General features: G+C 50.7%; 11 protein-coding genes across 11 annotated transcripts; 5 read left to right on the top strand and 6 right to left on the bottom strand.

Moving 5' to 3' along the window:
- Positions 1-604: 604 nt before the first annotated feature.
- N7509_008040 (exoribonuclease II) lies at positions 605-3,862 on the top strand (the record flags this gene model as incomplete). The annotated part of the gene is made up of 2 exons (XM_056632677.1): positions 605-814; positions 869-3,862. 2 exons carry the CDS (start codon positions 605-607, stop codon positions 3,860-3,862), a joined length of 3,204 nt encoding a protein of 1,067 aa, XP_056488228.1.
- A 340-nt stretch (positions 3,863-4,202) lies between these two features.
- N7509_008041 (uncharacterized protein) lies at positions 4,203-5,882 on the bottom strand (the record flags this gene model as incomplete). The annotated part of the gene is made up of 1 exon (XM_056632678.1): positions 4,203-5,882. The coding sequence occupies one exon, from the start codon at positions 5,880-5,882 to the stop codon at positions 4,203-4,205; it is 1,680 nt and encodes a 559-aa protein (XP_056488229.1).
- A 2,612-nt stretch (positions 5,883-8,494) lies between these two features.
- On the top strand, positions 8,495-9,356 carry N7509_008042 (uncharacterized protein; the record flags this gene model as incomplete). The annotated part of the gene is made up of 2 exons (XM_056632679.1): positions 8,495-8,765; positions 8,824-9,356. 2 exons carry the CDS (start codon positions 8,495-8,497, stop codon positions 9,354-9,356), a joined length of 804 nt encoding a protein of 267 aa, XP_056488230.1.
- A 710-nt stretch (positions 9,357-10,066) lies between these two features.
- Positions 10,067-10,792, top strand: N7509_008043 (uncharacterized protein; the record flags this gene model as incomplete). The annotated part of the gene is made up of 1 exon (XM_056632680.1): positions 10,067-10,792. One exon carries the CDS (start codon positions 10,067-10,069, stop codon positions 10,790-10,792), a length of 726 nt encoding a protein of 241 aa, XP_056488231.1.
- Positions 10,793-11,438: 646 nt separating this feature from the next.
- Positions 11,439-13,615, bottom strand: N7509_008044 (uncharacterized protein; the record flags this gene model as incomplete). Its single annotated transcript, XM_056632681.1, has 4 exons — positions 11,439-11,703; positions 11,798-12,282; positions 12,306-12,734; positions 12,854-13,615. 4 exons carry the CDS (start codon positions 13,613-13,615, stop codon positions 11,439-11,441), a joined length of 1,941 nt encoding a protein of 646 aa, XP_056488232.1.
- A 328-nt stretch (positions 13,616-13,943) lies between these two features.
- Positions 13,944-14,448, top strand: N7509_008045 (BolA family protein; the record flags this gene model as incomplete). The annotated part of the gene is made up of 3 exons (XM_056632682.1): positions 13,944-13,982; positions 14,064-14,230; positions 14,271-14,448. The coding sequence occupies 3 exons, from the start codon at positions 13,944-13,946 to the stop codon at positions 14,446-14,448; spliced, it is 384 nt and encodes a 127-aa protein (XP_056488233.1).
- A 570-nt stretch (positions 14,449-15,018) lies between these two features.
- N7509_008046 (syntaxin) lies at positions 15,019-16,323 on the bottom strand (the record flags this gene model as incomplete). Its single annotated transcript, XM_056632683.1, has 5 exons — positions 15,019-15,083; positions 15,182-15,461; positions 15,544-16,016; positions 16,136-16,268; positions 16,318-16,323. The coding sequence occupies 5 exons, from the start codon at positions 16,321-16,323 to the stop codon at positions 15,019-15,021; spliced, it is 957 nt and encodes a 318-aa protein (XP_056488234.1).
- Positions 16,324-18,023: 1,700 nt separating this feature from the next.
- On the bottom strand, positions 18,024-19,802 carry N7509_008047 (peptide MFS transporter; the record flags this gene model as incomplete). The annotated part of the gene is made up of 2 exons (XM_056632684.1): positions 18,024-19,707; positions 19,777-19,802. 2 exons carry the CDS (start codon positions 19,800-19,802, stop codon positions 18,024-18,026), a joined length of 1,710 nt encoding a protein of 569 aa, XP_056488235.1.
- A 771-nt stretch (positions 19,803-20,573) lies between these two features.
- Positions 20,574-20,804, bottom strand: N7509_008048 (uncharacterized protein; the record flags this gene model as incomplete). Its single annotated transcript, XM_056632685.1, has 1 exon — positions 20,574-20,804. One exon carries the CDS (start codon positions 20,802-20,804, stop codon positions 20,574-20,576), a length of 231 nt encoding a protein of 76 aa, XP_056488236.1.
- Positions 20,805-20,812: 8 nt separating this feature from the next.
- N7509_008049 (uncharacterized protein) lies at positions 20,813-21,213 on the top strand (the record flags this gene model as incomplete). The annotated part of the gene is made up of 2 exons (XM_056632686.1): positions 20,813-20,875; positions 20,956-21,213. 2 exons carry the CDS (start codon positions 20,813-20,815, stop codon positions 21,211-21,213), a joined length of 321 nt encoding a protein of 106 aa, XP_056488237.1.
- Positions 21,214-22,237: 1,024 nt separating this feature from the next.
- On the bottom strand, positions 22,238-23,080 carry N7509_008050 (Isonitrile hydratase-like protein xanA; the record flags this gene model as incomplete). The annotated part of the gene is made up of 1 exon (XM_056632687.1): positions 22,238-23,080. The coding sequence occupies one exon, from the start codon at positions 23,078-23,080 to the stop codon at positions 22,238-22,240; it is 843 nt and encodes a 280-aa protein (XP_056488238.1).
- Between the last annotated feature and the right edge of the window lie 453 nt (positions 23,081-23,533).

The raw sequence follows: 23,533 nt of genomic DNA on the forward strand, positions 1-23,533 counted from the left end.
GGTGTTTTTGACGACGATCTGGAGAAATTAGAAGAATGATCTTGGTGCCTGACAAGATGACAAGATGTGGGGGCTGATTCACAAGACTGAAACTATTCAGGGGAAGTCTCGGTCATCAGACAGGCAATCCGAGAACGAATCAGTAAATCTGGAATAATCCCTGCTCAAATCCCTATTCAATAGCCGAATGGATCCGTCCCAACTGCGGCAAATGGAGTTCGTCCACAGCCCCCTGAAAGAAAAAGACTGGGGGTGTTCCTGCAGTGTCGAGTTACATCGTGGCCGCGATGGGGCATGCCTTGGCAAGATCAGCCTCGACTGAAAAATGATAACCTCGAAAATGTGTGGAGAACAAGACGAAACAATGTTCCCATAATGCAACCATTAAGCAATATCAGGTGGTCCAGTAGAAGCGAGATTGCAGAGTCCTTTGAAAGGTTATGGTTGTTTGTATACTTTGAGTGGGCGAGCGACTGCCTGAGTGCCTTACCGCCTTACCTCTCAGGCAGCAATATGCATGTCACCGCCCTCTGAGCGGTGAGTGCCATTTACAGGCAGAATAACCCAATTTCGCAACGGACGATATGCTATCTTCACGTCAACCATGCTGCGATCAAGGATTGGCGTCCTGCAGACAGTCGCCAATGCGCAGCAACTCTGTCTGCGCTGTTCACCCAGACAGCGCCAGTCATCATGTCTGTCTTTACGGACAAGACACGCGCCCAGGCCGATCGACCGTCGCCTCTTATCAACCACACGCATCTTGAGAGCCATTCCGACGGAAACAACAGAGCAGAATGACATTGCAGACACAGTATGACAACTAGTCCCCTTCATATACGCCATGACTAACGTATGTTTCCTTTAGAATTCGGCGGAACCGAATTCCAATTCCAACGAAGCATTCTCGCAAGCCGAGCTCGAAACCTATCGCGACATCAGAGAATACCTCTACAAATGGCAAGCAACCAATCCTCTGGTCCTTGACCCTGTCCGTGACACTGGCGTCGGGATTTCCGCCGATGTACCAGGACAAGGAGTCCTAGGATCGATGCTCAACGGTCGTGAATCCAGCGAGTCGCTCTGGGCCAACTCGAACCTCAAGCAAGAGGACGACTTCGATACTTCCGAGGAATGTGAGGGTGAACACCTCGAACCGGGTGATATGGTGGCTCGTCTAACGACGGATGGCGCCTTCATATTTGCAATCTACGTGCGATCCGTCCACCGGCAGAAGCAGTTCTACACGAGCCGCGGAAACTGGCGTGTCTGTACCAATCGCGAAGTCGACTTTGTATTCAAGGACTTTGCCCCGCCGGAGCTTCTCGATCCTATCATTCCATATTTCCCTGACGGTCTCACCGAGGTCAACTCGGAAATTCAATCTGTTCCTGAGGGCGGGCTTCCGCGACCGCTTGGGGCGCCGTTGGTAAATATGATGAGCAACTTTGAGGAGCATCTCCTAGCATTCTATAGGGATCACTCACAAGTTCTCGATAATTTACATGAACTGGTCGCGGACGACTCGGAGTTCCAACGCCTGACCCTTGAAGACTTGACCATGAAGGCTCTCTCCATCGACGAGTCGGAACTTACCCCGATAAACATGTTCAACGTGCATCAGGCTGTGCGCCGCCATCCATTTAAAACTGAAAAGGATATTCCGTCCTTCTTCAGTCGGACATATCTTATCCAGCCCATGCGGATCGCCAAAGTCGTTGATCAGGTCATCGATTGGGTGCACGAGCACCAAGACTTCTGCGTCCGTGCTGTCATGTCCAGAGAGCAACCCGGGCGAAAGGACCACCCTATGCACCAGTTTATTCAGAAATCGCAGCGCATGATCCGTCTGAGTCGGAAGGTCCGCTCGCCAACTATCATGTCCAGCGTCGGTCCTTCTTCACAACAATTTACCCCCGGTGACGATGGCAAATCTATGATGTTCCGTGAAGTCTTAACCGAAAAGTTCACCGCTAATGACCAAATAATTCTGGAGTTTATGCAATACTATGCGATTCCATCTGTCATCATGCCCTCCGGTGCCCTACGATCGGCAGCCTCGCATATCATGCGAGCTACCGGGATGTACAACACTCTCGGACTGAGTGAGGCATCGACTCGCTTATTCCTGCAAGAGCTAGGAGTCATCTCCCCGTGGGAGAATCTGGGTGTCTTAGACCAGAGTCTATTACTCCCCGGTCACGGAATGTCCCTCTTGGAAGACATGAAGTGGGAAGAGGTGGAGGAATCCTGCAAGAACATTCCTCTCGAAGACTCCATGCAAGATCTTCGCAAAGACTGGGGTGATCTACCAGTCTACTGTGTGGACGATGTCTCAGCCCAAGAGATCGACGACGGAGTCTCACTGGAACGCATCCCCGGCTCAGACGACACGTTCTGGGTGCACATCCATGTTGCCAACCCGACAGCTTTCCTGGACCGTGGTCATCCCATTATCGATTACGCCGCATCACGCGTTGCTACTACCTACGTCCCTGAGAGAACGTACCCGATACTGCCAACAGCTTTGACACAGGGCCATTTCAGTCTGGCAGCCGGCAGACCAACGTTGACCTTCAGCGCAAAGATGAACCTCCAAGGCGAGATCCTAGACACTGAAGTCGTGAACGGCACCATCCGAAACGTGATCAGCATCACACACAGCACTCTATCCAAATTCCTCAACGGTTCCACCAAAGCCGCAGACTACCTCGCCGTCGGCGATAAATCTACCTGGTCCTCACCACCGACCAACGAAACCTTCCGCAAAACCCTCACAGCCGAAGACAAAGAATCCTTCACAATCCTCCAAAAGCTAATGCAAGGTTTCCGCACCCAGCGCCAAAAGAAGGGTGCAATGGACCTCCAACCCTCCCATCCAGGCCCCTCACTTTCCCTCCAAATCGGCACCGCCCCATTCAAACCCTACGAAATGCAAGTCACAGAGGGCCGATACTACGTCGGCGACCCAAAGATCAAATTGCGCATGCAAGACTTCAACCCGCACGACGTTCGCGATGAATCTAAACACTATCTCATCTCACTACTCATGAATCTGGCCGGTCATATCTCGGGCCGATTCTGCGCGGAAAGAAACATTCCCGTCGTGTTCAATGGTACATGGTATGATCCGGAGTATCAGCGGGTGACGCGCGATAATGTCGCCGAGTTCGGCGGACAGGCGTTTTATCGTCTTGCTATGCCGAAGTCGTTGGCTAGGTCTAGTCCCGTGCAGCATCATATTATGGGCTTGAATTCTTATGTCAAGTGTACGAGTCCACTGCGTCGGTTTACGGATGTGATTGCGCATTATCAGATTGAGGCTGCTTTGCGGTTTGAGAATGAGAATGGGCGGAGATTTGATGGTAGGACTGATCTTCCGGAGGAGATTGCTGCTGAGGTCGAGCAATTCGAGTCCGAGTCCGAAACCGCTTCTGTGCCCCCCTCTCCCTCTCCCCTCCCATACACAACAACAGACGTGGACATGTACATCCCCCACGCCCAACAAATAACAACCCGAGTCCGCGACATCTCAAACTTCGCCCGCCAACACTGGTCCTGCATGCTCCTCTTCCGAGCCTTCTACTTCGGCGAATGCGAACTCCCAACAACATTCCCGGTCCTCCTACGCGCCAAGAGACTCACCCTCGAGCGCGACGGCCTCAAGTACTCCGGCATTATCTCTAATCTCGGCGTTAATTGTACGGTCGCTATTCCGCCTGATTGTCCGGGTGTGGAGAATATGGACGTTTTTGGCATCGTTGAGGCGAGAGTTGTTGGTGTTGATATGTCTAGGCTTGATGTTGAGATGGAATGTGTTGGGTTTATTAAGGCGTTTGAGAGGGTTGGGGAGTGGGCGTAACTATAACTGCCTTGACGCGGTGCAGGAGGGCCGGTAAGGGTAGGTGTATATTATTGTATATTATAATTCTCAAGTCATCTAGGAGTGGCTTTTGTATGAATGAATCTCCAACACATTTTCTTCTTCGGCATTAATAGCTCGGTGGCTAGTATTAGATTATGGTTTCTACATATCATTACTAGTATGCAGGAAGTTCTATCTCTGACTTGTGAGACAAATATCAAACACCCGCACAACATCCTCCCTCCTCAAGATCGAACTTGACACAGAGACATCATCTCACCTTACTCTATGCAACTGGCCCTCAACAATCATGTAGAAAGTAGCATTTCAACCCAAACTAATCAACATCCTCCCCATCGATCGAAATGGGTGTAGGCAAATCCAAGCCTCCAGCCAAAGCAGGCGTGGGACTGGGACTCAGAGTCAAGTCCAGAGAGACATCAGAACTCCCAACAAGATCCAACTCCATAACCTCTTCCTCCCCCTCCCCCTTGTCCTTGTCCTTGTCGTTGTGAACCCGATCACCATCCGGAAAAGCAACAGCGGCAAGTCTATCCTGAAAGATTAATTTCACAGCCCGATCCTTCCCCCGAATTCCCTTTTGCACAGACTCAAGGAGATCCCGGTATTTGGCATGTTTTTCGTGTTGGGTTTTGTGTAACTGGATGATGGCTCGCGCGGGGGATGTATTCAGGGCTTCGCGATTTCGAATGATTTCGTTGTAGACTTTTGTTAGATCGTCGAAGGCGAGGCATGTTTCTTCGATTTTAAATTCGGTTGTGAATGCTTGGCCGATTTGTTTTGCTGTGTTTGGGCTGGTTCCAATTGGGGGTTGTCTTTGCTTTTCTTGCGGCTGCTCCTGTCGCTGTTCCTGTTCCTTTTCCAGGTGATCTTGGTCATTATGTTTTTTCTGTTGAGTTTGTTGTTGACTTTGCATTTTCCTTGAGTATGTTATGAGTTGCCTGGGCTTTTTGGAGGGCGTATCTTCATCTAGTCCATCGTTCCTTGGCCGTTTGGGAGTGGTATTTCCTTGGCTGGTTCTGCTGCATACTGGTGTGACTGGGTCTTTCTTCTTCGGAGATTCAGATTCTAATTTGAGATTCTTCAGTGGTGATTCCAGGGTGGACTGGGTCTTTGACAATGGATGGTCAAGCGCCTCATTGAAGAAAAGCGGGAACTTCTGAATTGGAAAGTGAAATTGCACGTTCCTATTGTTGACGTATCGCTCGAGACGGGTCTCATTCCACATACCAATTGCTACCCGCGTAGGAGACACGGTGGTTGTTTCGGCCGGATCGAGGTTAAGATGATAACCAGCGACTTCGCGGACTGGGGCGAAACCGAAGGAGTTATTGGCGAAGAAGATGAGGGATAGGCGGGAGTGGTCTTTGGTATAGGTCGTGAAGTTCTTCTGGGTTCGTTCCAGGTCAGTCTTGGGCTCCCAGTTGATTTCCTTCCAGGATTCCACCTGGAAGGCGTGGATCTGTTCAGATTGGAGCATGACATCGTTCGAGATTGCACTCGGGGAGGCAATGACCAGACCGGCGAGACAGCCTGGGTAGATTGGGGTTGAAGTGGGACTCAGCAGCCAACTTCGTTGGGCGAGATAGTCGCCGCCGAGTATGTAGTATCCTCCGTAAACAGTAAAGAAAGGAATTGTATTTGCCCATGAGATGACAGGTGGGCCTCGGGGAATTCGATCTCGTTTGATATGTCCATCTGAGTCGAAGACATTCGGCCAGATCTTCCCACGACACATCCCTCCAATCCTACCTTGGATGATGGCGAAGACCACTTGGTCCGACAGGCGCTCGTTGGGGCTTGGGGTCCTCAGTTTGCGGATACCGTTTTCGCCATAGTAGTAGAAGGGGAAGACGTTTCGAGGCTTCTCGTCCTGGGATGATTCCTGTGCATGAGATTGGACGATTCCTCGGCAGGTGGCTGCAAGCATCTGGATTGTACTTTTGGCGTCCAGGATGTCGCTGGCGGCAGTAGTGTATTCATCGGCGACGGTCATGATGAGGTGTGGCGGTGGACAGGGATGGAACTAATGTAGCAAGGAATGAATTTGCCAAGGGATACAAAGGGTAAGTAAAGAAGAGAGGAGAGAGGAGAGAGGAGAGAGGAGAGATGAATGCAGTCGGGGTGGAAGTAAAAGTGAAAGTGGAAGTAGAGTGAGGGACCCGCCGAGACGACCTCGGCCTGCAGACAGCATACTAGGAATAGTAGCAGGACTAGCAGTAGAATACAGTTAATACAGGATTTCGCACTTATGATCTATTCTCTCATAAAGTAGCACGAATATCGTTCATAAATACTAGGACAGTATGCTAGGATTCACGGAACTATACTTCACCTCCCAGCCTTGACCTCGTAGATCGTTGGATATTGATATTCAAGTTAAGTCCGCCAATCAATCACCACGTCTTTGGAATCCGTCCTGTTTCCGGAGTTGCTTCCAACAACTTGAAGGCCCATCGTCGCTCGTAGTCCCAGTGCCATTGCTGGATCGCCGAAATTTCTTCATGTCGATTGACATCGAAACAAACCCATGATCGCAGCGTCTTCAATCCACCCGATAGCCTTCCAGTATGTCCCCAAATAGGACTTAGTTCATATAGATCCTGGCAAGAGGAACACCGCTGTTGAAGGTGTTACACGGGCGGCTGAAGTAGATTTGCCACAGAATATCTCTGAAGGTTGAGATATCTCCAGGAGTCATCTCCAAGTTGTGACGCCTTCCTATACCACGCGATCTGCGCGCAAAGCCCCAAGACCCATTGAAGGAAATCATCCCTGACCTCTATATGATAGATATATAACACTTCCTGGAATCTGGGCGAAAACAAGAGGTCGGAATGGAGAGGAGAAAAGAGAAGCTCAAAGCTGAGATGGGCTCTGCCGTTGTTGTTTCTAAATACCCAATCACACGTGCTTTCCATACTTCCTTCCAATGTTGTCTTTATTCAAGGAAGGCACGCGTGATTGATGCACTCCAACTTCAAAGGCAGGAGCGCTCTTTCATTGTGCCTGTCATACATCCAGGCTTCCCCCGGTGGACGGGAAGGCGTGGATGCCTAGATGGTGATGCCATTAGTACTAATACTCGCGAGTAGTTCATTACAACAGGTGGGTCCAGGGTCGTCGATCTGGAGAGGAGTTGCCCAGGTTAGTACTTATTTTTGGATCAGTAATAATACATACGGTAGCATTACAGTTCTTGTCTTGCTGGAATTTACCATTCAAAACCGAAACATGATTGAAAGTAGGGGACTAGCTAACACTTTATGTGGTGTCTTGAATCATGTGGTTAGGGTTACGTGGTAGAATGATGGTTATGGGGTCTTCCCAATACCACGGACCTGGGTGCGGGAATCGGATCATCATTCCCAACAACATCAGGGTATGCCATGTGGTGATTGTAGCAGATCATACACTCCCTGGTCAGTACCAGTACTCGTATGTACGAGGAGCCCTTTTAGTGTGCATTGGCGCAGCCACTGTAATTTTACAGTATCAAAACAGCCGAGTGCTCATATTACAACTGGGAGTTATAATGAATGAATGTATCACGACAAAATGGGGCAAAATGTGCCATTCGACCAAAAGTGTGCGCTCTCATTGCGAGTCTCTTCTCCCTCTGCATATCTCAATCTCCCTTTTATCACCTAATTTGCTGTTAGTATTATTGCATATGTTCAAGTTGTTGCTTTGATTATTACAGTACCCACATTTGATTCATCCCAATTCCTTGCAACATACAAATGAACACATCGAAAGCTCGTGCATATTTACTGCTTTTCAATTAGTCACAACACTGCATTCTCCATATTCCGTGATTGTACTCCGTAGAGGTGTCACATTTATCTGCATTCATCGGCCTGAGGGGCCAAGCCTTTCTTCTCTCTATGATTTAGTGTCGTGTGAGGCTGAATGTGGGGGCTTAATTGGTACTAATAATGTGGCGGGGCGCAATAAACCGGGCGTTTACAGAGTACACTTGCCAGTACTCCCTACTACTACGCTTTACGGAGTAGTAAAGTCGCACAGACATGTACATCCCAATTGCCAAGGATAGAGCCTCGTCTTGGCACAACAGGTCGACTCGTGGGTTTCTCTCTTTCCGTTTTTCATTACTCATACATGATTTAGATCGCGGAGTCATTAGTGGACATTCACAAAAGATACATGCAATGGCAGAATTCGGGTGCTCAAGAGAAAAATAAGTCAGGCAAGAAGTGTATAACGTGAGTCGGGAAGATACCTCAGCCTCACAAGTGTACACTTGCCCCGCGAGAGCGCAGGGCTCATCGGCCCCGCAGCTCTCAGGGGTCGTATCTTGGAGAGATGAACTATCTTGCCAGCTGTTTGGGGGTCGACCCACAATTATGGCCGTATGGGCACTCAGATGATTGATACTGTAAGATTACAATATCTGGCACTCATGCTTGCCAAGAGGGCTCCAATCCACTGACCAGACAGTGTACATATTTCCTGTTCTTACTCCCGGGTGAGCCTCCTCAAAAGTTCAAGTTGATCCCGCAATTCCCTCTATCATCTTGGAATTGAAAACATAATCGTTCCCCGGGGCGAAAGAACATTTGGAAGCTGCCAATTGTACTCAACTCCATGGCCAAACTGGCGTGGGTTTGGCTGCTCTTGATCTCGATATCACAGCCGGCTCAAAGCGATGAAGAAAATGCCTCACAAAACTGGCTAAATCCCAATGGACATGATGAAAACTTCAAAGATATCTATACAATTGGAGATCCAGTGACGATTCGGTGGACAGGTTGGGACTCTGCCTACACGGATTATTACATGGACAGCAAGACGATCGCCAACCTCTACCTGACTTCTTGGAACTCGAGTGACTACTCGTATTCCAGGATTCTTGCATGTACGTTATACCCCAGCCATATCCTTCTGAACGATGAGCTAACAATTTTGCGGAATAGCCACGGTTAATATCTCGAAGTCCGGATATTATGATTGGAAGGTCTATGTTGAGGACGAGCCTCTGTCACAGACTTCGGAGTACGATTTTACTTTCATAGCTGACGGAGAGAGTTATTCCACCGATATCGATCATTTTTATTCGCCGGGAATCCTCATTCATCCCCAGTCGACTACGTCCTCATCCACGTCGGGAACAACACCCTCACCCACATCGACGACTGTTCCAACAACAACCTCGAAAGCTGCATCATCTAGTACAGATGGGCTCTCGACGGGCGGGAAAGCAGGCATCGGCATCGGCGTGGGAATAGGTGGCGTGGCGCTGTTGTCTGCATTGGGATTTCTCCTATTGCGGCGGCGACGTCGACAATCCTCGCAAGAGGTGACTGGACTGACAGAAGTTTCTGGGCCAAGCTCGGTGTTTGCGCTGAGCGACGGCTTCAGTCAGGAGACTAAGCCGCCGCCACAGGAGCTATCCACAGGATATCAGGTTGTGCCACCGGCTGAGTTGTCATCGGCGTCTGGGAGATGATGTTGGGCTTAATAATAGGTGATGCTCATTCAGTCTACATGGGTGTAAATATTGTGGGTTTGGATTCGACGATAAGCGGTATTCGCCGCTGTATTAATCAAGGTCCTGTGTTTGACCAGAGATATGTGGGCAAGAGAGCTCGAAATCCGCAACACACTGCGGTTCAGGTCTCGTTTGGTAATTTAGGATGGGCATGAGGTCGTGATTTTGTATTGTTAATTAATATCCAGAAGCCGGCTTGCCTTATATTCCAAGGTTAGTCGGCTCTAATGAACATTCTTGTAATTAGCACTTCGCTTTCATGCCCTCCATAGAAATATACAGGGTTTCATTGATAAGATAGCTCGGTCGAAGGGGTATCACAGGAAGTTGCGTTCCTGCGACAGCAATGCTGTTCAGATCCACAAATGTAAGGCTCAACCTTGTGAGGGATAAAATTTCAAACTGAGCTGGGGTATGAGGCTGTGTACAGATGCCAAGAAACTAGGGTATTGAAGAGCAGGAAGAACAAAAAGTCAAGGGGCCCGTGTTGCACACGTACGAGTATTTTCATCGTCTTGTTCCTTACCATACCATTCAAGGGTCCTCGCCAGGGGTCGTTTTAAGTCTAATTAACTTGGGTCAACGCAGTCTTGGCAAGCAAGTTTCGGAAAGGAAGAGAGTAGTATTTAGAAGAAAAAAAAACACAAGGCAGTTTTTCAAGCTACTGCATGCGAGGCCCTCTTCTAAGTATCGTTCTGGTCCTTTTCACTGAGAGATCCTACCTCGATTTGAGTCACACGGTTGCAGCAACATACCAGCTATCCCCGTCAGAAGAGTCGTCAGGAGATATGGATACTGGGGGTGGATGTGTTGATGTTCTCCCCATGATCAAACTGCTTCGTGGAGAAGATGAGAAGAGTATCGTGTCACGGGATTTAGACCCGTGTGTCCGAACCCATGCCTTCCTGCATTATGATCCACCGAAACTCGGAGCTGAATACATCTGGCTTTTTGCTGGCGAAGATCAAAGCTTTGGATATGCTTGGCTGGGTCTCAGTTCACCTTCACAGTGGCAAATAGAGAATGCCTTCACCGCGGCAGCTTTCGTAGCTGTCGATGAATGGATGCAACAAACCAAGCTATGGGATTCATATCTCTCAAGTGGGTCACTGAATTGGGACATGGGCGTTGACCAACAAATTCCATATATCTCCCATGCTGGAAAAGTACTGATATCACTCTTGCTTGGCACCTATATCTCTTGTATATTGGGGCTGTCGATTTACGTCGCATGGAAGCCGCGATGGACGAACCAGCTCGACTCTTTTGCGATGATGCGCATAGGCTCATCACAACCAGGGCAATTTCCACTGAAGCTAGCTCATAACCCAGACGACGTCAGGGCTCTAGACAAGCTGCCTGGTTGGGTTGGCTCCACTGGGGCGGGAAAATAGACAATACTGAGTACATGTACAGTTTGGATCTGGGTGGAGAAGAATCTTTGCAGGGGAAAAGAAGGTATTACTGCTATACAACTGAAGAAGAGAGTGAGAAGTGATGAAGCCTTGAATGTGGTTTTCAATATCCCACTACATGATGTTGAAGCTTCAAATCTTCATCTTACAAATTCCGTATCCTGTCTAATCCATTGCAGTCGGGATGTACAGGAGTCGGTATGTAGCTATTATTAAAATAATTAAGTTTTATTCAACTCCGAGTGATCACTTCAATTGTTTTTTTACTAAATGACTGTCAAACCGTAGGGTTGCCTGTTGGGATATGACCCTTCAATATCAGTTCCGATCGAAGCTCACCCAGCAACAAAAACACAGTGGGATCAGCAACTTTAAGAGCAAATAGAACCTCCTACTTATTGTCATGTGACCATTCCCGTCGAGGAGTTGATATCGAGGCTATTCATAGATTGTATAGTTATAGAAGAAGTAGGAGTAGGAGTGGTATCAATTAATCAAACATAGCACTACTATACTAGTACTAATTATTATATCAAACAAACCAGCCCAACCAGCCACTGGCACCTCTAAACGATACAAATACACCAATACTAGTCAGACAAGCATGCTACCTTCCCTCCCCACCTCACCCAAAAACCTCCTTAATCAAAGCCTTCTTATTCACCTTCCCCATCGCATTGCGGGGAATACTCTCCAAAACCTTCATCTCCTGTGGAATTTTATATCCAGCCAACCGATCCTTCAACGCCCTCCGCATATCCATGGGGCCCCAGGACTTTCCATTTCGCCCACTACTCGCTGCGTCTGGGTGTAACACCACCACGGCGGCGATCTTCTGACCCCATTGTTCGTGCGCAAGGCCGACGACGGCTGCTTCGGTGATTTGGGGTCTGATCGGGTTGATTGGTTAGTATCAGTTTCAATGTGCCGGTGTGTGGTGTGGTGTAGCGTTGTGTAGGGTGGTGTAGGGTGGTGTATACTCACAGAGAAAGTAACTCCCTCTCCACCTCAAGAGCACTAATCTTCTCCCCGCCACATTTAATTATATCCACGCTCTTCCGTCCGGAAATGAAATACATCGGACCCTTTGCCCATTCACCACTCTCCCCCTTGCCCGCACCATCAACAAGTCTCCGACTAGCAACATCCCCAGTCTTAAACCAGGGCTTACCTTGCCCTGACCCCGGCCCGTCCTCAACAAAACTCTCCCTCGTAGCACTCTCATTTCCCCAATAAGAATGAAAAACCGTCTCGCCCCGTAACTGAATCTCCCCCTCAACAGGTCTGCCACAATCATCAACCTCCACCCCATCCGGAATAACCTCATTAGTCTCCGTATCAACAAGCCTCGCCTCCACACCCGGTAAAGCCCACCCCACACTCCCATCGACACGATCATTCTTGCTAAGGCCGCAACTAAGCGCCATCCCGACTTCTGTCATTCCGAAACGTTCGAGGAGGACGTTTCCCTTGCTTAGTTCGGTCCATTTACTTTTCGTTGGTGTGGGGAGGGCTGCGGAGCCGGAGATGTTGAGGCGGAGGTTTGTGGGGAAATGGCTTCTTGGCCTGCTTTTTGGATGGTGGCTGGTTGAGTTGGGTAGGAGGTCATTAGGCGGTTGTAGACTGTTGGCACGGCGGTTAGGAAGGTGATTTTTGATGCGGTGGGAGTGTTGCTGCCGCCGCTGCTACTGGGTTGCAGGAATGGCTCTGCTAGTCGTTTCCAGACGGCGTCTGTGTTGAAGGGGTACATTAATTCGATGGATGAGCCGGCGAAGACGGGTGTTATTATTGCGTTTACGACGCCGTGGATGTGGTGGAGTGGGAGGAGGTGGAGGAGGCGGTCCTGTGGTGTGTATTCCCAGGCTTGGAGGAGTGATCGTGCTTGGGCGGCGAGGGCGGATTCGGGGATTAGGACGCCTTTCTGGGGATTGTTAGCGAGGGTCTCGAGGTGAATTGAATTGGATGGGATGGGATGGGATGGGAATAGATCCGATCCGATCTCATCCCATCCAATCCAATCTACTAGCAGGCTTGTCATACCGGCCGATTCGTAGTCCCAGAAGTATACAGCATCATCCCAGAAATAGTCGGGTCCAATTTATCGGACTCAGACTCCGGCTCCAATTCCAGCTTGGCTGATTCAGTCGGATCAGCGCCGGTAGTCAACTTGGAGCGAATATCAAAGACTGGCTCGCGCGCTAATCCCAAGACAACCACTTGGTCTGCTTTCTCGGCATATTTTTCCGTGGCGAGGAGGACTTTTGCGGAGGAATTGTCCATTATATATTGCAGTTCACTGGTTGGGAATGCGGGGGATAGTGGGAGGGCGATTGCATTGCTGGCGAAGATTGATAGCATTGTCACTGCGAGTGTTAGTAGAGTGAGGGCATAGAGTAGGGCATGGCAGTGCAGTGCAGTGCGTGCAGTGCGTGCAGACCAGTAAGGTACTGCGAGAATAAACATACCAACATAAGCATAGCTATTCTCAGCCAAAAAGCCGATGCGCTCGCCGGCCAGATTGGGCCCGGCTTTGCGGCGCAGATCTTCGCGGGCGCGGAGGACATCGCCGATCAGATTTCCGTAGGTGAAAGTGCGACGGCTGAGGCTGTGGATTACAGCTAGACTGTTGGGGTCATGATCCTTGATTGCTTGGAAAATGGGGATGTTGGGAAGCTTGTGCGAGGAGGAGGAGTGGCGGGGGAATAGCTTTGTCTGCAGTTGGAGATGTCGTGGTCGGAGATGGAGATGCGGAGGATGCGGAGATGGGCGCGCAGATATGCGCGAAAGGGTTGTGAACCTCATTGATATAGTCGAGATAATTAAATTGGATCGATTGGGGTCATAGGTTAGGTCAGTTCAGGAAATAGTGTGAGTGAGAGTGAGAGAAGTACTCTCAGTGGTGTATTGTGTTGTGGTGAAGTGAAGGGAATGACGTTCCGCGGGAACCTTTTCCTCCGCAATTTTCCCTTTTCTTTCTCCTCAACTCAACCCAACCACACCTCAACCACGCCACTCCACTCCAACAGTAACATTCAGGATCACATCCACATCCACTCACACTCACCTCATCCAATCTTCAATGCTCCGTCCCCTCCTCACGCGCTTCCCCCTGCGCCGACCCATCTCCACCATGTCCATGACTCCAATGGAAGACCTCATGCGCGACAAGGTATACCTCACCTCACCTCAGCTACACCTACCCCTACCCTACCCCTACACCTATGCATATTCTAACAATGTAAATAACTAGATCGCCCACGAATTCACCCCAAAAACACTAATAATCCGTAACGACTCGCATAAACACGCCCACCACGCCGCAATGGAAGGCTCGACTTCTAAAGAGACGCATTTCCAGTATGGGCCCATCCCCACCCACCACTCCACACTACACTACACCACCCACATATCTGTAGGGTAGGGTTACTCTATTTACTGTCCTTACTAACCCACCCAGCGTAACGATAACATCCTCCTCCTTCGAGAAGAAAATGCAACCAGCCCGCCATCGAATGGTGTATGCCCTGTTGAAAGAGGAAATGGCCCGGGAGGGCGGTATTCATGCGTTGCAGTTGCGGACGAAGACGCCGGCTGAGGAGGAGAGAGAAGTTCAGCGGGAGAAGGGTGGACAATGAGATAGGATATGGAAGGTGTTGGTGCTGGTTGATTGGTTCGGTTCGGTTGTGAGTGAGGCTAAAGTCACGGCGGTTGTGGCGATATACCCAATCTATTTCTATCTTTGGTACAGGTACATCTTAGATACCAGTCTCTTCTACACTGGCTTCCTGTGTTTTGCTTTGCTACGCTGTGCAAAATATCATATCGGTATTACATAGATTAGCGCCAAAACGGGCACCGAGAAACGAACAGTCTAGTATATACATCCCAAAGCCATTCAGGTCGGACCAGATCGGACCAGATTAGTGAGGCCGGGGAGCAATCATCAGTCGCGTGCAGTCGGCGCGCTGTACACGGACAAGACCAGGTCAAACAAGGAGAGCCGATCGGCATTGCTTTTACAAATGACATGCGAGAGGGGGTGGTATAGAAACGAAGGGGGAAGAACAGGGACGGGACGGTGACAGCGATAGGTCGGGAGTACAGGTGTAAGAAAGCGAAGATGGAGCAGAAAGGAAAGGAAAGGAAAATAAAAGCGATAGGTAAAACAGACGGGAAGAAAACAACGTGTCGAGGTCGTACGGCCACTATTTGCTCTTGTTGGCTTCGGTGACACCGACTGCGACACCGACGATGATGGCGATGATGATGACTAGAAGGTATTGTTAGTGATGGACTTGGGTGGAAGAGGGAGATGTCACAAGTGGTGGCACTGGCTATGGGTGGGCCGTGGGGTTGTGGACTACTTACTAACAATGATCAACGCATACCACTTCCACCGGCGGGCATTGCGGGCGCTGGTAATAGCGCTGTCCAACTTGGTGTTGGCCTGCGCCACATTGCGGTGTGTCTCCTCGGCGCCCTGCTCAATCTGCGCAACGGCCGGCTCCTGCTGGTGCACCAGCTCCGCAACCTCCTGGTACAGCTGACCGAGAGCGATCATGTCCTGCTCGATCTTGCGGATCGCGGCGGATCGCTCCATAGTCGCTTGGCGAGCATCGTTGGCCTGGCGGGATCGGGTTCCGGGGGTCTAAATAGTGTTAGTACATCTGTAGACTGCATAGATGACACTTCCGGTCTTGTAGACGTGATGAGGAGAGGGGAAGGCCTACCATGAAGGCCTGTTCTTGTCCAGCCATCACATTCTGCACACCCTGCTCCAATTCCTCCGGGGTGGCTTCCGGGTTGGCAATCTCGTAGCGTCGGCGAATCTGCTCTTCCAAGCGCTTGCGGAAATCGGACTGGGTGCGCTGGTACTGCTCGATCTCACGGCGGAGGTTACGGTTGACGTTCTCGACCTGGCCGCTGACGCGCTGGTCACCGGAGCCGGGGGTCTCCTTGATGCGCTTGAACTGGTCGCGCAGGTAGCGCAGGGCGGTGTTGATCTCGTCTTCGATGTAGTCGACGTTTTGGCGCGCGACTTGGTCTTCCTTGCTGGTTGCGCTGTCGAGGAGGACGTTCTGGGCGGGGATGAGGGAGGTTTCGCGCTTGGTGCGGAGCTGGTTAATGCCATCGCTCATTTCCTTGCACTTGTTCAGGATGGCTGAGGGCCCACCGCCTGATTGTTGCTGCATGTTGGACATTTCTAGAGGGGGTGGGAGTTAGCGCTGGGCTGGTGGAGTCGGTCGCGACGCGATTAGGGAGGGGAGAGGGGGATCTGATCGGATTGATCATTTTGAAGAAGTAATCGAGGTGAGGACTCACCATATCCGCCATTGCCCTGCTCGGCGGCACCGCCGTATCCGTAGCTTTGTTGCTGCTGGGCGTAGGGGTTCTGTTGCGCGCCATAGGGGTCATACTGGCCGTAGCCACCTTGGTTATCACCGAGACTCTGATACTGGCAACGTTAGAGAGAACAAGGGAGCTGGAATCAGGGGAAAACTCACGCTCATAATGGCGGTGGGCGTGGACGTGGGAATGGGGATGGAAAGGAGGGGAGATGAAGGAGGGAAGGGAGCTCGGGAGGTGAGACGGGAAGTTGAAAGTGGAGGTTGGCGGGTGTCAGTGGGTGCTGTCCTTTGGTACTGCTAGAGTGGTTGGCGCTTAGCAGGGTCTGCACTAGTAGTAGTAACCTGAAACTGGAATAGAATAGTAAGAAATTAAGGAAGGACGGAATTAAACAAATTAACTTGAAAATGAAATGAAGGAAAATGAAATAAATCAAATGAAGGGATGATAATGGCAACTTGAGAAAGACAGTCTCAGGGGCGATGAGTTTTCAGTGGACCCCAAGTGTGGCTGATGTTCTATTCTAGTTCGATCGGCGGTGGCTGTAGGAGTAGCGATACTAGAAGTATAGTAGTATAGAGTAGATGCTATATAGTGTAGATATACTATACTATATACTGCTATATCGTATACATCTAGTATACTACTAGTATACATTCGAGTGTATCTACTGCCTGCACGCGATAGCAGTAATGTTGCATCGCACCTTCCGCATCGAGACCTGCAGTCAGCATGCTGCTGCTGCTGCTGCTACTACTACACTAGCACCATAGGATACTATTATGTTAATAAGAGTACAAGTACATTAAAAGCTAGAATATAGAATTAAATATACTCATCGAATATACTAGTCAACTTTACTATATGCCATATAGAATCATAGTTGTAAGTCTAATCGGTCGCATGTCTAATCTCCGACGGCAGTGGCCAATCAGAGCCGCCAATTCCAAAGCTGCAGGGACCAGACACTGGGAAACTGTGGTAGATAGTACTTTCGAGGTTACTGCCAGTCACTAGAGTAATTAACTAGGCTACCGATGAATATCTAGATAGTGTTAGTATTATACTCAAGGCTCCAACCAATATTCCAGGTTACTACTAGTACTACTAGTACTGTCTCCTCAAGGCACCTGTCACTGGCAGTGTTCTAAATATATCTCACATAAGCAAGCCAAGCATCAACCATTGAACGGCCAACTGCAGGCAACTATCCACACTGCCAGTGGCGATGGCTCCACGAAAACATTGGGTCTCTAGTAGATACCTAGGTATCTACTACTACTAGTTCTCCAAATTGAAGTTCAAGTTGTTTCCAAGGTTCCAAGGTTCCAAGGTTTATATCATTTCCAGTGCTACAAAGGAATTTCTTGAAGCTTGCTGCTTCTCGTGATGCCCAGGTGGATAGTAATACCACAAACTTGCATCATAGACACCCTCACGAAAGAATGTCAATATAATGGATGGAATAAGAGATGCCTAGTCAAATTGACCACTCAAAATAACTATCGAAAAGTTGCATCGGGATGCTAGAAAAAGACCTTAGGCAGAAACACTTCCGGAAAAACGATTAATCCGAACTACAATGTAAGGTGTCCGTCAGGCAACTTGAACTAGTATACTCAGTCTACGAGGGTATTTACTTTACAATTGAAGTCCAGTTTAATAATAATTATATTTATTTACTAGAGATTAATCATATCTCATACTCATATCTGCCCAGCAGCGGCTCAACAAGACGCCCAGCAAAGAGCGAACCATAAAAAACAAAATAAGCTATACAATGCAAATGCGAAACAAAGAGATCTACTCTTTATCCTCCCATCTGAGGCAGCACGAACGGAAAGGAACAAAATCACGATGCCAATCACTGCTTAGTCGAAGCACGACGCTCCTCATCACGAGGAGCCTCAGGCATCCAATCATCCGCATCAAGGGCATTCATGTCATCTTCCTGGGCATTGAGGTGGTGGAAAACGAGCCAGAAGATAATACCAGCCGCGAAGGAAGCGCAAGCCAGACCGACAAACATCCAGAGAATAGCCGGGTCGAATGCGGCGGGGGTCAGGGCCTCGGCCAGGGCTGAGCCGAAGGCGTTGGTGAGGAGGTACATTGACTGCACGAATGACTTCATGCTGGGTGGGGCCTTGGTGTAGGCGTACTCGAGACCGGAGACGGAGGCGAAAATCTCAGACACACCGATGAAGACGTAGGCTGGGGTTTGGATGGCGATGTGGACGTTTGATTGGGCGGCGACGCCGTCGGTGATTGTGCTGTCGGCGTAGATTAGGTGCTGCACGATCGCGGCGTACATCATGGCCAGGGAGGCGACGACGAAACCGAGGGAGATACGGGTGATGGGGCGGAAGGGGATGCGGAGACGGCGCATCAGGGGGTAGACGCAGGTTTCCAGCAGGGGGATGAAGACGATGATGGAGATGGGGTCGAAGTTCTGCATCAGGTCGTTGGGGACGCCGTGGCCGGCCATTTGACCGGCTTGGGAGACGAAGTTGCTGGAGAACTGGCCGTAGACGACCCAGTAGATGGGGTAGAAGGCGAAGACACGGCAGGCGACGAGGGCACGCTTCAGCTCGTCGATGAAGTGGTCATCCCAGGGGACGACGGACGAGTTGCCGTTGTGCTCGAGTTGCCAGCTAGGCTTGGGCGCATCCATGTTGCGGTTCATAATCATCATGCCGAGGGCCTTGAAGGCGTCGGTGATGATGGAGCCCTGAGGTGGGCGGACGACGTAGTACTTGCGTCCGAGGCAGAGGACGAGAGTTCCCATGGCGAACATGCACAGGCAGAGAAGGTAGCCGGACCAGAAGCCGATGTACAACTCCATGTAGGGGGTAGCCAGCAGGGAGAGCGAGCCGACGTTGATACATCCGTAGAAGATCATGTAGATGCGCTGGATGGTCAGGGCGGGGTCAATGATAACGCGCTCGCCCTTCTTGGTGGTGGACATGGCCATCTTCTTGCGCTTGTACTGGTCGGCAATCAGAGGGGCGACGTTGGACTTGATACCACCGGTACCGAGACCGATGATCAGAATAGCAACAATGAAACCACCCAGACCGGCACCGTGCTCCAGAGCAGCGGGGATGGAGGTGCAGACCAGGATGAGCAGACCGACAAGGTAGACGATACAGAAATAGACGATAGTCTTGTACTTGCCGAGGTACTGATCGGCGACAATGGCACCAATGATGGGAGTCACGTAGCACCAGAATTGGAAGAAAGTGGTCAAACCGGTAGCACCCTGGTGAGCCATACCGAGAGCACCGCGGCCCTGGCTACCGTCGAGCGGACGCTGGACGTAGTTCTGGAAGAGACCGGACATTCCATAGTAGGTGAAACGCTCGCACAGCTCGACAACGGCGACCAGCCATGCGGAGAGAGGCAGGTTCTCGGCGACGTGACGGAGGCTGGCCTTTTCCTGATCATTGGGCTCCTGGCCATCGGCGGTAGGGCTCACGTCCTTGACATCGTCGAAAGCGGTCTTGTCGTCGGAGACGACGATCTCCTCATTGGGCGCGTAGGAGGGGGGACTGTGCAAGGTAGGTTAGCTCGAGTTCGAGTGAGATCGACTAGATCCATGAGGCTGTATGGATACGTACACAGCCGCTACCTCGTGGTCGGTCATGGCGAAGAATGGAAGTGATGAGCAGAACAGACGAGTCAAAGCTCTGGGGGGTTGCCTCCGGTCTATATGTACTTTGTGTACAAAAATTCGCCCCGAGGCAGTGGGGATGCTTATCGGCGCGTGAACCGAAAAAAAAGTTAGCTCTACCCACAAAGACCGTCCCACTTTGATATGGGAAAGAAATTATCTAGCTTGGGTCTCCTCCTAGGCCTTCTCCGGTGGCCAAAGATAAACCAATGGTCCGTTGTTCGCGGCCTGCCAACCGTGGATGGGATCGGCAGTCCCTGGTGAATGGCGAATCGTTTTGTTTCATTCGATATTGACCCACAGAATGTAACCCCGCGGCACGGACGCAAGCGATGGGAAAAAAGTGTCAAGCACGCGAGGGAGATATGGTGGGCCCCAAGGTGTTAGGCAATCAACGGCCAGGAAATGCCGGCGGAGGAGTCCCAGTGTCCCAGTGTCCCAGCTGACCCAGGATATTAGCCAGCCTTATCTGCAGTAGCATGGGATGGGATGCATTTCCAGCCAACGAAGGCGTCAGCACATAGTAATCATCCTAGCAAGAACTTTTGCTCTGTACTCAGCAGTACTCGGTATCAATTATCATCGCACTGTCTGCAGTGAAATGAATTGAGTTGAGTCCGAAAACAGTCGGAATGCCGGAATGCGCCACGGGGAGTCCGCCACAACCCGATCGCTGGTTCGCAGAGTCTGCACTCGGAGTCCATCCGGCCTCCCCGGCAAACAAAGAAACAAAACACCCTAACCCTAGTGTGAGATACGGATAGATTCGCGGGATTTGGATTTGGTGACTGCGTGGACTTTGCTAATTAGGACATGCCGCCACCACACCACGCGCGAGGAGCGGACGTGCCGCGGCGTGCAGCGGGCGATGGGCTCATCCGCATTCCTATCTTTGCTATCCAATCCTTCGCCTGCGGCTGCGCCCGAGGTTTTCGGTTGTTGTTGGCGTTGGTGTTGGCTGATGCGGCTGGCCATGGCTGGCCATGGCTGATGCAGGCTTCATGGGTGTATTTTCCCGTTCCCCTTTCCATGCGGACTCCGTGCTCGTATGTTCTCGCCCCCTTTCCTTTCCCCGTAGTGGATGATATCCTCGGCACTCTGTCGATTTTCCGCCCCAACACCCCAGTTTCAATCCACTGCAACGTTGGACCCCCGCGACGAGTCGGGGAGGCTGGATGCTTATCGCGTGCAGGAGTCCAATCAGCGGTTACCAATGGGAATTGGTTGCGCTTTGAGTTTCGGCCATGGTGTCTCACTGGGATGTTACCCCGGAGTCCGCTGTGTCCGCTGTGCGGGGAGTGCACCAATGCGTTCAATCCAACTGGTACAGATCCAGGGCTGGACTGTTCTCGGGCAGGATGTCATCCTGGGTAATGGCAAGTGAGCCCGAGATGTGATCCATCGCAGCTGTAAGGGGAGTCGCTAATATCCGGGGTAATTATTCTCTCGTAAACGTAAAGGTCGAGGTTCGACCTTGTGTGGGCATGGCGGGTTCAAGCGAAGGTGCGGTGGAGTCGGGCGTCCTCTCGACCATGCCAAGGTCGGGAGATAAGAGGTGAGTCGTGAGTATTGGTCATACTGTGTCTTGGGTATAGGGTTGGTCGGATCGAGTATTCTGGAGGTGCATTGTATGTGATCTGATGTTGGATAAATTCAAAGGAAGTGATTGCAGGTAGTTAAAAGCTGCAAGAAGTCAAGACAAGCCTTGCGTAAGGCAGCTGGGGGGTACGCCCGTCTAATAAACGACGTTGGCAATGCTTATCGCTCCGACTTCGCTCTGGTCGACCAACGAGATGCTCGTGGCTGGGTTTAGTCTCTGCGAAGGGCGCGGCAACTGGGGGAAAGGTGAGCGGCCAAGAGTGCCCAGGCTGGGCAAAGATTGGCAGGAACAATTGGTGGAAAGGGTAAAATAGGTAAGAATTGGCAAGAATTGGCAAATGATTAGCATTGGCCCTGGGGGATCTGCTATGCGAATTGGTAGAATCCTCTCAAACGTATGTGTATGTGTATGTAAAGTAAAGCGTGAGGCTCAACGTTGATGGCGAAGCACATGATCGACTGCATACATCGCAACTTCCTTCCAACCACCACACACACACATACACATTCTCTCTCTCTTCTCAACTCCGACTCTACTCTACCCCAACTCCTCTTCCTCTTCCTCTTCCTCCTCCTCCTCCTCTCCCTCCTCTCCCTCCGAAATCGCTGCGCAATGGCGACATCGTCAGCCACCCGTATTCGCCAGAGCCAAAGCCAGTGGAGTCAGACATCTTCCCTTTCCAGTCAGACACCCGCCATTACAAAGTGGAGCAGAACAGACACACCGGACATTTGAATATGTATCTCCTCCGTGGCTTCCGGCTTCCGGCTTCAGCCTTCCACCTTTCGAAGACTAGGGCATCCAATCCCTAAGCTCTACTCGTACCCAAGTACGATCGCGGTCCAGCAAATCCTCTCGGCCAGAGTCCACTCTCCGGCTCCCTCCACCCATACTCCATAACCCTCGCAATCCAAGACGCCGTCTCCGCCCCAGCCAACAAACAAACAATGTAAAACGTCGCGTCTAGTCCCGAACTAATCCCCCCAGCTGTCACTACCTGAACTCGCGATTCACGTACATATCCCCCGTCTACGAATCGTCTTCTCACAATTCGTGGTATATCTTTCGTCCCGGTCCCGCTACCGTTGCCGTTGACGTTGCCGTTGCCGTTGACGTTGCCGTTATCGTTGCTGCCGGCGCTGGCGCAGATCCCCCGCAACACCTCCAACGCATGCTGGTGCGTCGTCACCGTTGTCCCGGGCAGAATCCCCGCCGCGCCGAGCAGGAATGCCCCGGTGCATATGGAGAAGATGATTCGGGGTCGGGACGGGTTTGTCCGGGCGTATGCGCAGACGAGATCTTTCTCTGGTGTCTCGTGCTCGACTAGAGCGTGGATCAGTGTTGGGGCGGCACCGGGTACGATGAGAATGTCAAAGGTGCTGATTATTGGGTAGGCGGTTGATAGGAGCATGTCTGCTTTTATCTTTGTTGAGCAGCTCGTTGTGATGGTTTCGTCACGGGCGATGGTCGTTATTTCGAACATTGGTTGTCCTTGGGGCTCAGGCTCACTGAGGTCGCCATCGTGTTTGCCTTTCTCTTTGTCCTTGTATCTGCATGAGACGTGGGAGAGGATTTCGATTGGTCCGGTGAAGTCGAGGATGTCTGCGCCGTGGAATATTAGGACGGCGACTTTGTAGACTATTGGACTCATTGTGTAGGTACTGCTGGTAAGTGTGAAGCGTATGTACTGCTAGTAGTAAATCTGTTTCCCAGGTGGTTTCAGGTAGAGGTGGTTGTAGTTTTGCATTGGGCTTGGGGTCCATGGTTCGGGGTGTAGATGGGGACGGCGTTGTGAATAGATATAGAGTTATGGCGCAATGCCGGTTGAGTTGGCCATGGACTCTCGATTCTATCCAGCTACGGTCGTGTGACCCCCAAGAGATGATATCTGCCGATATCAGGGTTTATTGAATTCACTTTCGGGCTCGGCGGTGCAGAAGGAATGTCAGTGGCTACTACTATTAGTACTCCAGTACCAAATGACCCCAGATAGTCTCAAGTATATCAAGTATAGTTCCCTCGAAGGTCGTTTCCACCATATCCAACTAAACAGACATCTCACATAATACTAGTCATAGTAGTATACTAATACTATCTGAACTGA

The sequence above is a fragment of the Penicillium cosmopolitanum genome, assembly GCF_028827165.1.
Source record: "Penicillium cosmopolitanum strain IBT 29677 chromosome Unknown utg000008l:1.0-4398992.0:1.0-4402845.0, whole genome shotgun sequence".
Lineage (NCBI taxonomy): Eukaryota > Fungi > Ascomycota > Eurotiomycetes > Eurotiales > Aspergillaceae > Penicillium > Penicillium cosmopolitanum.